Raw genomic sequence first — 14,965 nt, 5'->3', positions numbered from 1 at the left:
ATGAATAAAACGCACCTCTGAAAAAAAATAATATTTTCCCATATATATAGTGTGTGTGTGTTCCTGTACTTCCTTAAGCAAAAAGGCAAATTCCCTTAGCTCTTGAGGAAGCACTAGGCAAGGTCCAGGCAAAACGAATTCCTCAGGCCGTTTGCTGTGACTACTTTGGTTTTCATACACAAGGAAGAAACCCACCTGCCTGTGTCTTCACTGTAGCTGTTGTATTAGCGACACTGCCATTTCTTAGCAGGAAGTTAGCCTGCAAGTCTACACCAGTGCAATTGAAATGAGATGATTACAAAGATTTAAGAGGCTAGTAAATCCCAACTTCAGAAGCATAAAAAACATTTACATAAATCCTGTATTTTGCACACATAATCTGTTTAGAAGATGGTTGTTAACTTCATTGCAGGGTATTTCAATCAACATAATAGTATCTACAAAAATTGTATAATTCTAGAATTACATGTTTTATTTTCCTTCCAATCTTCTTAGAGCCACTATTTTTATGTCTTCTCTTTTCTGACACTTAAAAAAAAGTATCTACATTGCTAGCATCAGCCCCACAGTTTGGCCATGAACAACGCTGCAGGATCATTGGTATACCACTGTTAGGAAACACATATACTGCCGATTCCCACTGGAAAGAACCAAGACAAGGTTCTTGCAAACTTCAGCCAAGAAACCTCACGATCTACCAGAAAGGAAAAACTAAACAATACAAATTATATTTTTTCCTGATCCAGAAATCACGTGACTATCATATGTATCAGAGAGCAAGAGACAGAAATTCTACAGCCAAAGGCAACTATCCATTTGTATTTCAGGTGGAGGAGCTGAATCAACAAGTGACGGTTGCAGGGTATTTACCTGTAAAATGTAGGTGTCAAAATGTTCTCCCTATAATGAAATGGCAGCTTATAAATTCAGTTCCGTTTGCTTTTCATCTTTCAATTTAGGAAAACAATTATGATTCCCAAATAAAGCAACTTGGGACTATGCATTCCTCGGCCCCTGCTAGGTGGGGCCTGCCGAGCAGCTCCCCAGCTTGCAGCAGGGGGAGAGAAGTCCCTGTCTAATGGTGCCATCTGCTGACCATGTTCTACATTTGTACCGAAACCTTTGCTTTCATTCTGTGCTCAGTAGACTAAATAGCTGACTAAAACCAAGTCCCACAGTGCCAGCCTGACAAAGGAGAGCTGTAGTTTTGAAATAAGTTTTTTTGTCTTTTCCATGGATCCTCAACAGATGTTGATGAAAACTGTGTGGTGCCTTTTCCAGTTTGAAAAGGCTGAGCTTTAGAGGAAACACTTCCTATCTGCCAGATCACCTTTGTTTTGTATTACTTGCTAGAAAAAATAGAATTCTGTTTTTCATGATGGCATGATATCCCATGAAACTCTCAGGGAGTAAGACAGAGGCTATTCTGTCTCACAAACTATCAGTTTTGCTGCCAGGCATGTTATAAAGCTCGCTGAGCAATTTCACATGAACAAAGGATTCCCTTCATTTTATGTAATGTTATGTACTTATGTATGCATGTATATTTTAATATCTTATAGAAAATTAGCTTGCTGAACTGCCAGGCTAAAAAATTCAGTCTGAAATTAATCTCTGGTGAGATTAACTGAACAGCAGGATACCACTGGTTCTATTATAACTGGGTTTTTTTTCAAGTTAGACCTTCACTTTTTGTCTGGTGCTTCAAGCTTTTCTCACTCTCAAGCAGCAGGGCAGACACTGAACTGTAGCTATTAATAGTAGATGTTATCAGAATATTTTGTGATAGGCATAGCTGGTACTTACTGGAAACCCATATCTTCAATGATTAATTTCTCCAAACAATTCAAAATGTTAGTATTTCTATACAATGAAGTGCATGAGGAATAAGAAGGAATACACACTCAATGGAAACATAACTGGTAAAAAGAAAATCAAGAGGTAGGGAGTGGAGTCAACACAGACCACAGGGAGGAGCTCAAAACCTGCCCTGACCAGGCAGTGAGACCCAGGAAGCATCCCAGGAAAGGATGACGTGCAGCAATTCTTTATTACTGAAAAATTTTAAACTAAACAGAGAAAAAGAGATTCCCTCAGGTTCCTTCCAGGATAGTGTAATCCAGTTTTGTACAGTCTCTTTGACCCCACCATTCAGAACGAATAACAGTGCTAAGTAAGATCTTGTTGAAGAGTTGAGCCTTCAACTGCTATAAGGAAAAGCCGTTGCACCATTTCCAAGACAGCCCATGCCCACTCAGCTTTCCAGCTCTTCCCAAATCTTCTTCCTCTACCCCATCCCTCAGCTGCCATCCAGAACTACTCTGAAAGACAAGGCAAATCCAATAACCTCAGCTGCTGCCGTGGGAATGCTTCACAATTTACCTCCTACTCATCAGCACAAGGAATAAGAATCTCTGCAAAAGCCAGACTTGCCTGTTCTATATTCGATGGATGAAGTTTGACAGAACATTACTGAAACTTTTGAGAAAGACTATTTTCACATGATTGCCAGGTCAATTTTTAGGGCTGGTAGCTTTAAATAATTACTTGAATTTTTCGAGTGTTGTTAGACTCATATTCTAAATATTTTCTCTAGTACACATGTAAATGCCTTAATAGTATTAATACTAGTAACTGCAATAACTGCAATAAATTCCTGCATTAGTATCTGTTTCAACAAGACTATTGAAATATGACTATACCTCAAATCGTGAAAAAAATAAGCAGAAAAGATTGTTAAGTACTTAATTCTCATGTATTTTGCCTGGAAATACACAGCTGAAGGCAGTAACTGGGCCTTACTTGGGACTGGAATTTTAGTCAAATGACAGAGGCTGGATAACTTCATTAAAGCCTCATGTCTCATACAGGCTGAAGCTGTTTGGTACGTTAATGACAGCCTGATAGGACATGCTGCGTTTCAGGACTCACAGACTGCTGTAATTCTAAAGCCTGAGAATTACAACAGAAAAAAAGTATCCTGAAAGACCCATCCCTTCTCCAGCTCCCACTTCTTCTATAAAGGACAATACTCTTCCCCTCATAAGCAGGAAAACATATGATATTAACTGCAGGGTTAGAAAAATGTTTGAGGCAGAGCTGATCCTGTTCCACACCTACTGATTTTAGCCACACCTCACTATTACAATATGAAAAGAAAAGAGAAGAAAAAAAAAACCAAAACAACCAAAAGGAAAGCAATCTGGTATGTGGCTGTGCTTCCAAATAACAACAGTGTGTGCAGGCTCATAAATGCTTCAGAATTGACCAAGAGGAAGCACGTTTCATGATGACACAATCTTGTTGCTGTAGTCATTCATCGAAGGGAAACTCCCACAGGAAAAGGCATAAAGCTGCTTGGAGAAGGCTAAGGAGCTGCTCAGTGCTAGTCAGTCAAACATTGGGTTAGATTCACAACAGAGCTAAGTATGAGCACCAGCCAAGGCCCTTTTCAATTTTTTTCTGGGACCCTCGGGGGTAGTTCAGGGTGTGGTTTGGCCCAGCAAGGAGCTTCTTACAGGCCTTCAAGTGCAGATGGTTGTGCCAGCAGCACACATGCCTCTTTCTCCTCTGCCAGACCCCTCTGGCTGGCTACTGGAGGAGGGGCTCCTTGGGGAGGCTTCGGCGAGCACCATGGGGAAAGCATCTTCCTGGGTGGGAATGAGAAACAGACTATGCAAAACCTGAATGACCGTTTGGCTGCCTATCTGGACAAAGTCCGTTCCTTAGAAGCAGCTAACGCTCAGCTGGAAAGCTGCATCCTAGAGTGGCACAGGACAAAGTCTCACGGAAAGAGGAATGACTTCAACCAATACGAGCAAAACGTCACTGACATGCAAAGACAGGTAAGTCAGAGCTATAAGTGACTATGTCATTCTATGCTCTTTTAAGGAATCTCATTTATGTTGATGGCTTTCCTTTAAAGAAAGTTGAATAAACACTTCTAAATGGTAGAAATACTAATGAAAGTGGTTACAGGACCTGGGCATAAGCATTCTTCATGTTCAGAAGGAGTAGAATGGGGTACAAGAAAGGCTGTTAGGAGACAAGGGGGATTCTGCAAAGACTGGTGTAATAAAGGGATTTATATGCTGCCAAGTGTTTGTTTCTGTGCATGAAACTGTGGTTTGAGTAACTATGTCTGGCAGAATCTGGTCTTTTTGACTGCACATGTATTCAAGCAAATTACAAAGCAGGCAAACTGAGAAGACTGCCTTCCTTCACACATGCTGTCCTTAGACATACTGTTGCACTTCATTTCTTTGATTCCTGTGGTAGCAGACAATGAAACTACAGGAGTTTTGGGTCCAATGAGCTTATGTAATCAGATGGAAAAATACTTCATTGTAATTATGAAAATAGCAGTGACAAATTCCTTGTGGATGTTTTCACTATAATTAAAAGAAGAATTTCTGGTTCCTGCCAGTAGTTAATATTAACGTTCAACAGTAACTCTTTCAATCTCCTGAACTCACGTGTCTTTAAATTTAAGCATAATATTAATCTGTATTCATAATGAACATATTAGCACTGTAACCATCTGTGTGACTAATCAGTGTAATTGACTTTACATAGCCATATGGGGCAAAACCCAAAGCTATTCCAAATGCGATGTTGTAGTTTTCCCTCCACTTTCTATAATCTGGTTACCTGGCATTCTCCAGACCCTGTGAAATTTTTTTCAAAAGGGATTGGAAATAGTATTATCCTGCATTTTCGCTGACTGCGGCCAGGGACTTAATCAAACTCCCTGCTCGCTGTTAAATGTGTTGCCTCCAGGCAGAAGATGAGGCACTCCGACCACAGACAATGTGTAAGGAGAACCAGAATTGTCATCACCTATTTCTCTTTTAAGGATAACGAAAGGTCATCCATCTCCAGACCTACCACTTCAGCACTTTTTTTAACTGATCCAGAGATAAAAACTTGTTCATCAAGAATATAAATGTGCTTGCACTGATCTGGAATTAATAAATCAGAACTATTTTGGAAGACAATAAGATAAAAACATGATGCTGATTGGGGTGAAGCTCTCACTTTTGAAGAGGTTGTAACCAAAACACTTTTTTTTGACAGTCCTCACTTAAATAGCTATCCCTGGCTACAGGCACCTCTTAGGCTAATGGTGGTCTCAGCCAGTGCTGAATGCACACTCATAGTGGGGAGGAAAGGCTAGTAAAGGATTATTTACAGGTGACAATTTAGTGATTTAATGCAGAATTTTCACTTTCTCTATAAGTTACTGCAATTAGCACCATGACTGTCAGTAAAACAAGTGAAAATATAGCATCTATTTATTAAATATAATTACATTAACTGACCATGAATTGAAAAGGTGAAAATAATTCAGCACCTAAAATGAAATTTAGATATAATTTAGGATCCTAGATCAAATAACACAGAAAGTCTATGATATCCTGGCTGTCTAAACTTGGAGGCTTATAATCATTTGGGTTCTACATTTTGGACCTGAATTCTGGATGAACACGCCAGATGGAGCAACAAGTTGCTTAGCTCCATCCTGAATCCTTTCTAACACAGCTACAAAGTAAAATAGCACCAGTTCTTCCGGTAAATGTCTCATTCAAACACCTTGTACCGCTAAATAAGCAAACTGGTTTACAGAGAATTCAAGGAGACAGGACAAAGGACACAAGACATGCTGAGGAAGAGGTTAATGCAGGAAGCCTTCTTGAAAAAAATCTAGTTTGAGAAGGAATTTCAGTGTGTTTCATATATAATAATGTGTGAGTTCTTAAGTAAGTTATCTGTAAATTTGCAGATTGGTATTACTGATATACCCATATTCATGATGGATGTAGTGAAGGACTCTGTAAAATTGTAAACAGATAAATGTCCACATTTGAAATGCACTGCTAACTGGCACAGCAATCAACATCCTACAGCAGCTGGCAAAACACTGACAATTGTTCAGATTGCACAGAAGGAGTCGTAAAGCATTTACATAAATGTGTTGCTGTGATGCACGATTATGAAATGGCACTAAGTTGAAGAACTCATACGTTGCTTTCTCATTGCCTTGTTACCTTCTATAGTAAAAGTTACTACTCTCTTAAGTATGTATTCAAGAATTGTCTCTTCTCTGACAACAAATTCCAGGCAGCAACACATTCAGGGTACTGTTATACTTCTTCCGCTGGCCTTGATCATGTCCCAGGGCAGTATCCAAGGTGTGCTGCTAATTGCTCAAGGATGTACAGTCTCCTAACAGATTAGTTAAAACATTCCATAGGCACCTTCGTTTTTACCATGAGCAGTAAACTTTTGACACTTCAGGACAATTTTGCCATTTCCTTGTTTCTTTGTGATTCATTTAGGTGTGGGAAGTTTTACTTCAAGGTGCTGAGAGCTCTGTAACTAGCTAATGATTTCTGTACAGCCATAATGCACCTTGTGTTGCTCTGTAAGTGTTGAGTGAAGACAGCTGTTGGAACTGCAACCATGCTTCTCTTTCCTCTTTGCTAAAAAAGGACACAACGTCCCACAGTTATTAGCTCCTGGTAATTATGTATGAGTTCCTGCTAGAGTTCTTTCAAAGATTTTGAATGGAATACTGAGCTTTTCATATTAAGACCTACAGTTCAAAGCTACTTCATGTTAACAGGGACTTATAACTCTTTTCAGTGCATGCTGAATACACTGAAGGAATGATGCAGTGCACTTTCAGGGCAATTTTCAACATCCCAAAGCAAAATCAGAAACAAGAATTAATCACTCCGTGCTGCTGGATGATTCAATACAGTTATAGGTTAATAACTGAATGGACAGTGACAGCTAGATGCTAGTGTTACTCTCAAAATGATAATCCATGCAGCTCCAGACTGAAGCACATGGTGGATTTGAGGGGCCCTGCTCACATGGTTACATCTCTGCACCACAACACTGATTCAGCAAGGTGTTTATACACATGCTTACTTTTTAGCATATGATTAATTTCAGGTTTTTGATTGTACTCAGACACAGCTTAATGGTTCTTACTGAAAATTGCCCTAGAGATGATCAAGGCTGCTTTTCAAGCAATGCTAACCAGAATTAAAATCAGTTTACAAAAAAAGAAGGAAGACAGTGATTGTTATGCTGTAATACATCATGAAGTTTGTGTAATACTATTCATATCCTCTACCTGGCCATAAATAAGATGAGTCCTCCTGCTTCATATCCAGAAAAGTAAGATAAAGCGAAAAGTAAGATTATGGACAAAAATTGCAGAAGCATGTAAGTGAATCGGAAAACTAAGCTCTTTTTATTCATGTTCTCTCCTTAACATGGGAATTCTACAATTTAAATACTTCCTACAAGCAGCAGGGAGTCTAAAACATCACAGGTTATTCACCACCACCATATGGCAACACTGAGTCTCCTGTTGGATTCTCTGTTTTCCAGATTGAGGAAGGCAAGATCACCAATGCCAGTATCCTTTTACAAATTGATAACGCTAACATGGCATCTGAAGACTTCAGGCTCAAGTAAGCTCTTCTATGGTTTCCTGATTAAGTTTGAAAGAGAGTTAAGCAAAATACTGCTTTTTCTTGATAATCCAATATGAAACTGATTTTACTGAGGTTTTCTGGTGATACTGGATAAATAAAACCAATGTAGAACAGAAAAAGGAAAAAAAAAAAAAAAGATAATACCCAGAAAGGATAAAAAGGATGTAAAAACCACAAATGATTGCTGAACTATCTTGAGTCACCCTGTTTATGATACTTGGTTCAGGTCCTGAAGAGCAGGTTTTACAGCAGACACTTGATACGTGTGACAAAAGGCATTTAAAACTGCCATCTGGGAATACAAATTAACGCTTCTCTGCCCTATGCTTTCCCAGTCCAGCCCAAATCTATTTCCTGTACTTACCATCTTTTCTGTCCAGCTCCGCAGGAAATACCCATCTTTTGGTATCTTCTGCTTTGGAGCCTCATGAATTTTGCCACAGTGAATTTTTGTTCCAAGGTGACACAGGGACCAGTCCTCCCTCAGCTACCAGTACGGTTTGGTTTTTCAGTACACTGTTGAAAGACAGTTCTCAGATCAACTAGAAAGCCAAAATGTTCGGACAGAAAACTTCCATGCAGATCTTTGCAAAGGAAATGAATTTACATTTCTGTAAGTTACACTTCTCAGGAATGAGGAAGATCTGTCTTATTTTCAACACATGATGATCAGCTATTAAAAAAGTCTCTCAGCTTTTGGTAATATCGTAAAAAACTCAAAGACCTTGAACACTGTAGGCCTTATCTAGCCATGCCTTTCTTTCTTTATCATTCACTACTGTCATAAAGAGGAAACAGTAGAACTACTTTGAGAGACTGGAATCGTAGAATGAGTCTAATACATTGAATTTAGAAACATCAATAGAGCCCATAAAAAATGAAGTAAAGGGCAAGATTCTGAGGAGCAAAAGTGCTTCATGTGCCCCAGGGAAGACACAAAAGTGTCCTTCTGTCTTTGGCTCCCTACAAATGGCAAACTGCAAAAGGTTAGAGAGAGATGCTAATAACTGGTTTCCATGACATTTTTCCTGTTTCACGAACGACTGAAAAGTTATCATTTTGGAGCATTGCTTGTTGATACTATTTTTACATATTTATTGGCAGTTTTTTGAGAATTGTATTTTCAAAGCTTTCACAACCTGGTGAATATATTATTAAAATGCAAAAAGTAAAATGAAAGAGCGAATAATGGTTTCATACCACATAGAAGTTTTAAGGAAGAAAGAAAAACAATAATTAAACCCATCTTATTTTTAAGACTGTTCAAGAATATTCAAAGAACAAATGCTAGAAACAGAATTTGTTTTCTTGTTTTTTTGTTCTCTCTAGTTCCCTACATAGAGGACTTAAGCAAGTCTACTTCTCTTTGATCTTATACAAGAGGCTAGAAGCAGTCTGTTCTTAACAAGCATGCTTTATCTTCTTTTTCCTGATAAAGGTATGAAGCAGAGAAGTCTCGCAGGCAGGGAGTGCAGCTCGATGTTGAAAACCTGCGTAAGGAGCTCGATGGCCTGACCATTATTACAACAGATCTGGAAATGGAAATTGAAGGTTTGAGAGAAGAGCACATCCTGAGGAGGAAAGACCATGAGGAGGTAGAAAGAGTTCCACTTGGTAAAATCCTATCACACAAATCTTCGCTACCATGTAATTAACTTTGAGTAAGATCCACAATCTATAAATGGGATTGATGATTCAGAATCTAATCATGTTTCTAAAGAAGCCAAAGAGTCAGATGAGGCACAAAGTTTGTGTACTACTTTACCAATTAAATTGGGATTTCAGAAAGGATAACAAACCGCTGTATTTTCACCCACTCTTTTGTAGCCACCTACCCATCTGTCATACATAGCTAATAATAACTTATGTATTTGACAGAAATATTCTCAGAAATACTTAGATATAAATAGACAGAGATTTCAAGTAAATAGGAAATGTTATTGGTTGCTGTTGAGTTTTACCCATCACTCTCTTTTCCCTCAACTCTGGATATCTCATTTCACAGAACCACAGCAGCACAGAGTAGCTGAGGTCACCTTGTCCACCCGCCTTGCTCAAGCAGGGTAACCTAGAGCACGATGACCTGAACTAAACAGACCTTGAATTCTTGAAGGTCCAACATTAGAAACAATAGTTGGTGAAGTCAAGTAAAATTACTTATTCTTGCAAAATCCTAAGCACGATAGTTAGATAATTGTCAAAAATCATGCTGCTCTGACTTCTTCCAGAGCTATGCCACAGTGGTCTCTGCTATTGCCACATAAATAATACCACTGCCTGACAGCACGCTGTTTTCATTTCGCCTGATCTGATGATATTTTCTGTTATTACCTAATGCAGAACTAAACACCCTACTCTGTATCTGTGGATTATTAAAATGGAAAATAGAAACACAAGGGTTACACAGCAGTAGATGAAGAGGTCTTTGGCTGATCCCTTATAGCCAAGGATACTACTGAACAGCTATAATAAAACAGTTCTTGGAAGCAGGGCAACCAACAGAGACATCAGTATGTCCAGTTGATCTGCATTTTGGAGGCCATGATGTCATACCCTGAAATGCTGCTTTGCCTAGGTGCTTTTGAAAATGGTACCTAGCACATAAGATTGTGCTACACCAAAAGGAATGTTACCATACCTGCTTGACTTGTCCTGTAATTATGTTGTTTACACAGTAATTATATGCTTTAATCCAATTATTCCTTTAACAATTACATAGAACTTTTACATTTCTCTCCTGTAAACTTAGTTATAGTTCCATAAATATTAACATACAGGGTAAGAAAGACGAAATTACTGTTAGATTTTCATCAGAGCTTTTGGGTTCTAAATAGATAAATAAATAAAAAATGTCAGTGCTTCTTCATTAAGTATATAACTCCCAGAACATTATACAAAAAGATCTTCTCACATGTTTTTTACGGAGTTCTCTAGCACAGTTCTGCCACAGAAGCAGATATGAATCATTGCTTTAAGTCACATCATAGTATTATCAATATATACATTTGCAAATAGTGTTAACTGAATATAGATAACAATTAACCTACCATAATGAAAAAAATATTTTGGGTATTGTGAAAGGAGGGAACTGAAGAAGCCAAGACAGGAGTGAAAACATTCCACTTTCATTAACAAGTTTGCTTGTTTTCTCTGCTAATATATGAATAGGATATGGAAGCAAATCGCTCATCACAAGACTTCAAAGTCAATGTAAAAGTAAATGCAGCACCTCCTGAAGACTTAGCCAAGATTCTAGCAGAAATAAGAGAAGATTATGAAGCCATAATTGAAAAGAATCGTCAAAGCCTGGACACTTGGTACAAAGAACAGGTAACAGGTATTTTCTGCTCATTTCAAAGATCTCTGTTCTATACACGACTAACCAGAATCAGAAGTTTTTCTCTTGCTTTTGCTTTATAGAGCACATCTATGTCTCTGGCAGCAGCCCCTAATCCAGAACAGATACAGCACAATGAGAATGAGATCAAGGATCTAACCCGTACTTTACAGTCCCTGGACATCGAGCTGCAGGCACAGATGAGTAAGGTATCTATTGTAGACATCTCTGGCTGGGCACTGTTACTTCACATATTCTCAGAAACTGTCATGGACCAATTCTTCATTTAAATCCATAGCCTAGCATAACTATTGTAGTTATTAAAGTACCAGTGAAACTGGAATTCGGACTATGCTAACTTTGCCAGAATACGCAAAATAGATTCAGCAATCACCACCAAGAAGTGAAAAATCTCTGTCTGTCCTTGGAACAAAATATGGGGTGTGAAGAAGAGATGGGATAGCTGCCTCCATGATCTAGAAAGAAAAAATGTCCAAGTAGATGGATAGTAATACAAAATTCATATTTACAACCCCTGTTATAATGCATGAAATATACGAACTGAAAAATGTTGGTGGGGAATCTTCAAAAATATTACTCAGCTCTTGCACAGGTTAAAGCTCATATGCCCATGACTTGGAGACTTTGGAGCAATTCTGGACAGTAAATGCAGAACTGACAAAAGAGTTAACAGTTACAGGAGCACAGCTTTTGAGCAGAAAGAATATGGCAGGGATAAATTACTCAGGTTTTGCCTCTCATTATGCACACATGACACAGCTTCATGATTCTGCTGTCTTTACATGAACAGTCATGCAAATGCGTGTGTGTTTAAATTACCACAGCCTTAATTTTGCAATCTTCTACCTAGAGACCAAATTTTCTGGCATTTCTGCATTATATTTACCACATAAATAATAAGCATAATATTGGTATTATCTGCTGTCTTAGAAACGCATGCTGGAAGACACTTTGGCTGACACTCGGAATTACTATGCTGTTGCACTTCAAAACATGCAGCAGATAATCTCCAAATGTGAGGAAGAGCTAACCCAGGTTCGTTGTGACATTAAGCAGCAAAATAACCAATACAAGGTTCTTCTTGGGATCAAAACCCGCCTGGAGAAGGAAATTTCCACTTACCGCCTGCTGCTGGAAGGGAATGTTGACGGGTAAGGCAAAGCCGCCCTGACTGGAATAGATGACAAGAGAGTTCTCATATTTGTGTTATTTATTTGTTTGTTCGTTTATGCTTAATCAAAGCTTGTGAGTTCCATACTACATCAAGGGTTGGTATTTTAATGTGATGGATCATAATAAAAAGCTGAAGCCACTTAGGATACAGAGAAATGTGTATCCATGTAATTTGGATTACCTAAATTAACATAACTTCTTATTAAAAAAAAATAATAATCTGTATACCCACAGTCTGCCTGTCTCAGTATGGGAAAAAATGCCAATTTCAGTTAACTTCACAGTTATTTCCTATCTGCAAAACAAGTTCTAGATCAAAAAGAAGCCTGGAGACAAGTTTAGATCTTTTTCGGTCAGCCATCTGCAGTTACAAATACCAGCACACAAAACCTGTACTGTGTGCCCCTCTGCTGATGGGTTGTTTGGTTTCCCTTGTCTGAAATGTCTGCGTTCAGACACCTTTGGGCCTCTATTCTCTCACCTCAGATACAGAGTAAGTCTTACTTAAACAAAATGAGAAAAAGGAAGTTTAGCAGCCTTTATAACTGAAAATCTCGGGGAGGCAGGACAGTATGGCACTAAGTACGGAGTTATCTGTCAGAAGTCAAAACAAGATTGACTTAGGCAACTCAGAATATATGAGAAACAATGCAGCTGTCCACAGTAGAGCAATAATGAATGTACACAGGAACAGTTTCAGCTGAGAGTGTCTGTACCTAAGACTACCAAAGAGGAAAAGTTTTCATGGTATAAAAACAGAATTCTTTTTTCTTTTTTCTTTTTTTTTTAATCTCTTTTTATAGTGGTATCAGGTCTCCTTAGAATCAGTGAGAAGAAGAGGATGAATAACTTCTTGAAATTAGCATAATAATTATTTTTTCTGTTTTATTATCTTCACAGGGTAGCAAGAAAATCTGAATCAAAAGCTAAAGGTAAAAGTCCCATATTTTGTTCTCTATAGTGACTCTTAACCGTTGTCATTTCCCATCAATTTTTACTCAGAATAATTTTAAGCTTACTTGAATGAGCTATGAAAGGTTTGCACAGCAATTAATTCTCGTGGAGGCCATATTTGAGAATAATTTCAGTGATTCATTGGTCTTGTGAAGAGCTGGACTTCAGAGCACATTCTGCTATGCCTGCCCCCTGGCAGACTGCTTCAGACTGACCTCTGTTAGTCAACTACATTGTCCAAAGCTCAGACTCGAGACTAAAGCTTTCATGGTATATAAGGAGGCATCGAGACTCCATTTGGTGACTAAAACAGTGTTAGGGCTTGAAAGCAAACAGAAAATCTGCATGTCTGGAAACTCATATTCTGGCATGAGCATGACCTACAGACATTAGGATAATCTCCTCTGAAGTTAGATTTGCATTGGCTGGGATGTAGCTGTATTATTCATTTGCCCTGACCTGGACAAGACTCAGGGTGACTTTCTGGCAGTACATTTCAAAAAGAGCAATAGTAACTATTGACTTAAAGGGAAACATGTAAAGATAAATCAGCTGAGGAGGTAGCTGGTAAATTACTGTAAATTAAGCTTTCCCTGCATCATCTTGTCTCAGCATTGCTTCTTGTCTAACTTGTCTAATTAAGCTTTCTTTTTCTTTAAGAACACACGGGGCAGACCCATCGGAAGATCAAAGCAATTGTCCATGACAGTGTGAATGGGCAGGTGGTATCCTCCACCATCAACGAGATTCACCAGCAAGCCTGAAGTAAAAAGTTCTGCTAACTACTGGCTTTCCTAGCAGGCTAAGCTCTGACAACCCTTCTGTGCAACTACGTGCTGTATGTTCGTCTCCCTGTGTGTAAAATAGGGATACTATAGCAAACGTTCTCCTAAAATGATTTGCAGCTTAATAATGAAAAGTGCCATACAGAGCTAGGTATAGCTGATATTACTAGTTTAAAGAGCTTTTAGTCATCAGAACACTGAAGAAAAACTATTCCATCAAAGTGACTGGCTGAGCTGGTAATACATGTATTATGCACATCTCACTGGGGCATGAATCTCCATCTGTGATTCATTTATTGCTCTACAAATTAACTATAATTTAAAGTGAATAATCTCTCAGCTTTTCTCCTGATTTTATGTCTCTCATCATATACCAATAAATTCTTTTCCATTACTTTTTCTGGTGGTTGTAATTTCTGATTTTGTTTTTTCTTACATACGCACCAGCCCAAAGTGGCAGTGTTACTGACATGGGTACAGACTGCAAAAGCCTCATTGTTTTAGGAGGTATAAAACCGGAAGGACACAAAAAAGGAAAAAAGAGGTGACACAAGCTACAAGTGACATTTACATAAGCAAAACTACTAGATTTCCCTACATGCGACTTTTCAGTGTCACTGTTTAAAACCGCATTATCAGTAGGAATGTTGTGAAGTACACTTTACTAAAATAGTCACCCTAGAAACATCTCTTTATTCTTCAGCTTTAGAGATATTTTAACTGTCTTTACACACTTTCCTTCAAGGATTCTAAGTACTTTCCCAGATCCTCTCATTCTTTCTCAGTGACCCATTTAATTCAAAAAAACATTTCAGTTATTTGCTTTCATATAATGTTTATTGGTTTTGCTGACATGTTCTGTAGTCAGGATAGACTGGTGTGTGCAATGCATACTAACATAAGAGGCCCAAGTTCTTTAGGCAAATCCAAGCTCCCCATCTCACTCCAGCCCAATCACCCACTCAGCAGGAGACTCTAACAGCAACAGCAAAATTTCCATTGATACACAAAGCTAAAAGCTGAGCAAGAAAGCCTGAAATATTATTAGGACTGTTTAGGTGAGGAAGGCTGTAAAGCAGAATGAAGAGAGACAAAATGGAGCATAATGAGTGCCTGTATGGATTTGCATTCCAAAGTCAATGTCTGCATATAAAACAGTGTGTTCAGGGCAGTCTCATATTCAT

The 14,965-nt window shown here is 38.4% G+C and overlaps 1 protein-coding gene and 1 long non-coding RNA gene across 2 annotated transcripts in view; one reads left to right on the top strand and one right to left on the bottom strand.

Annotated features, from left to right (window-relative positions):
• LOC308055377 overlaps positions 1–14,965 on the bottom strand; it is a 110,673-nt gene that overhangs the window by 59,604 nt on the left and 36,104 nt on the right. The window lies entirely within an intron of this gene.
• Positions 56–14,182, top strand: KRT23 (keratin 23). The gene is made up of 8 exons (XM_080369220.1): positions 56–3,845; positions 7,405–7,487; positions 8,950–9,106; positions 10,680–10,841; positions 10,932–11,057; positions 11,800–12,020; positions 12,943–12,974; positions 13,657–14,182. The coding sequence occupies exons 1-8, from the start codon at positions 3,429–3,431 to the stop codon at positions 13,758–13,760; spliced, it is 1,302 nt and encodes a 433-aa protein (XP_080225346.1). The 5' UTR covers positions 56–3,428; the 3' UTR covers positions 13,761–14,182.

This window comes from Falco punctatus (genome assembly GCF_963210335.1).
Source record: "Falco punctatus genome assembly, chromosome: 19".
Lineage (NCBI taxonomy): Eukaryota > Metazoa > Chordata > Aves > Falconiformes > Falconidae > Falco > Falco punctatus.
Note: the sequence above shows the minus strand (reverse complement) of the source record. Positions and strands in the feature narration are given on the sequence as shown.

Bases quoted from the DNA above. Each gene is read 5' to 3' on its own strand.
- KRT23 (XM_080369220.1), top strand. From the start codon at position 3,429: ATGAGCACCAGCCAAGGCCCTTTTCAATTTTTTTCTGGGACCCTCGGG. The intron at 7,488-8,949 runs GTAAGCTCTTCT...TTCCTGATAAAG, and splicing joins TCTGAAGACTTCAGGCTCAA to GTATGAAGCAGAGAAGTCTC. The intron at 11,058-11,799 runs GTATCTATTGTA...CTGCTGTCTTAG, and splicing joins TGCAGGCACAGATGAGTAAG to AAACGCATGCTGGAAGACAC.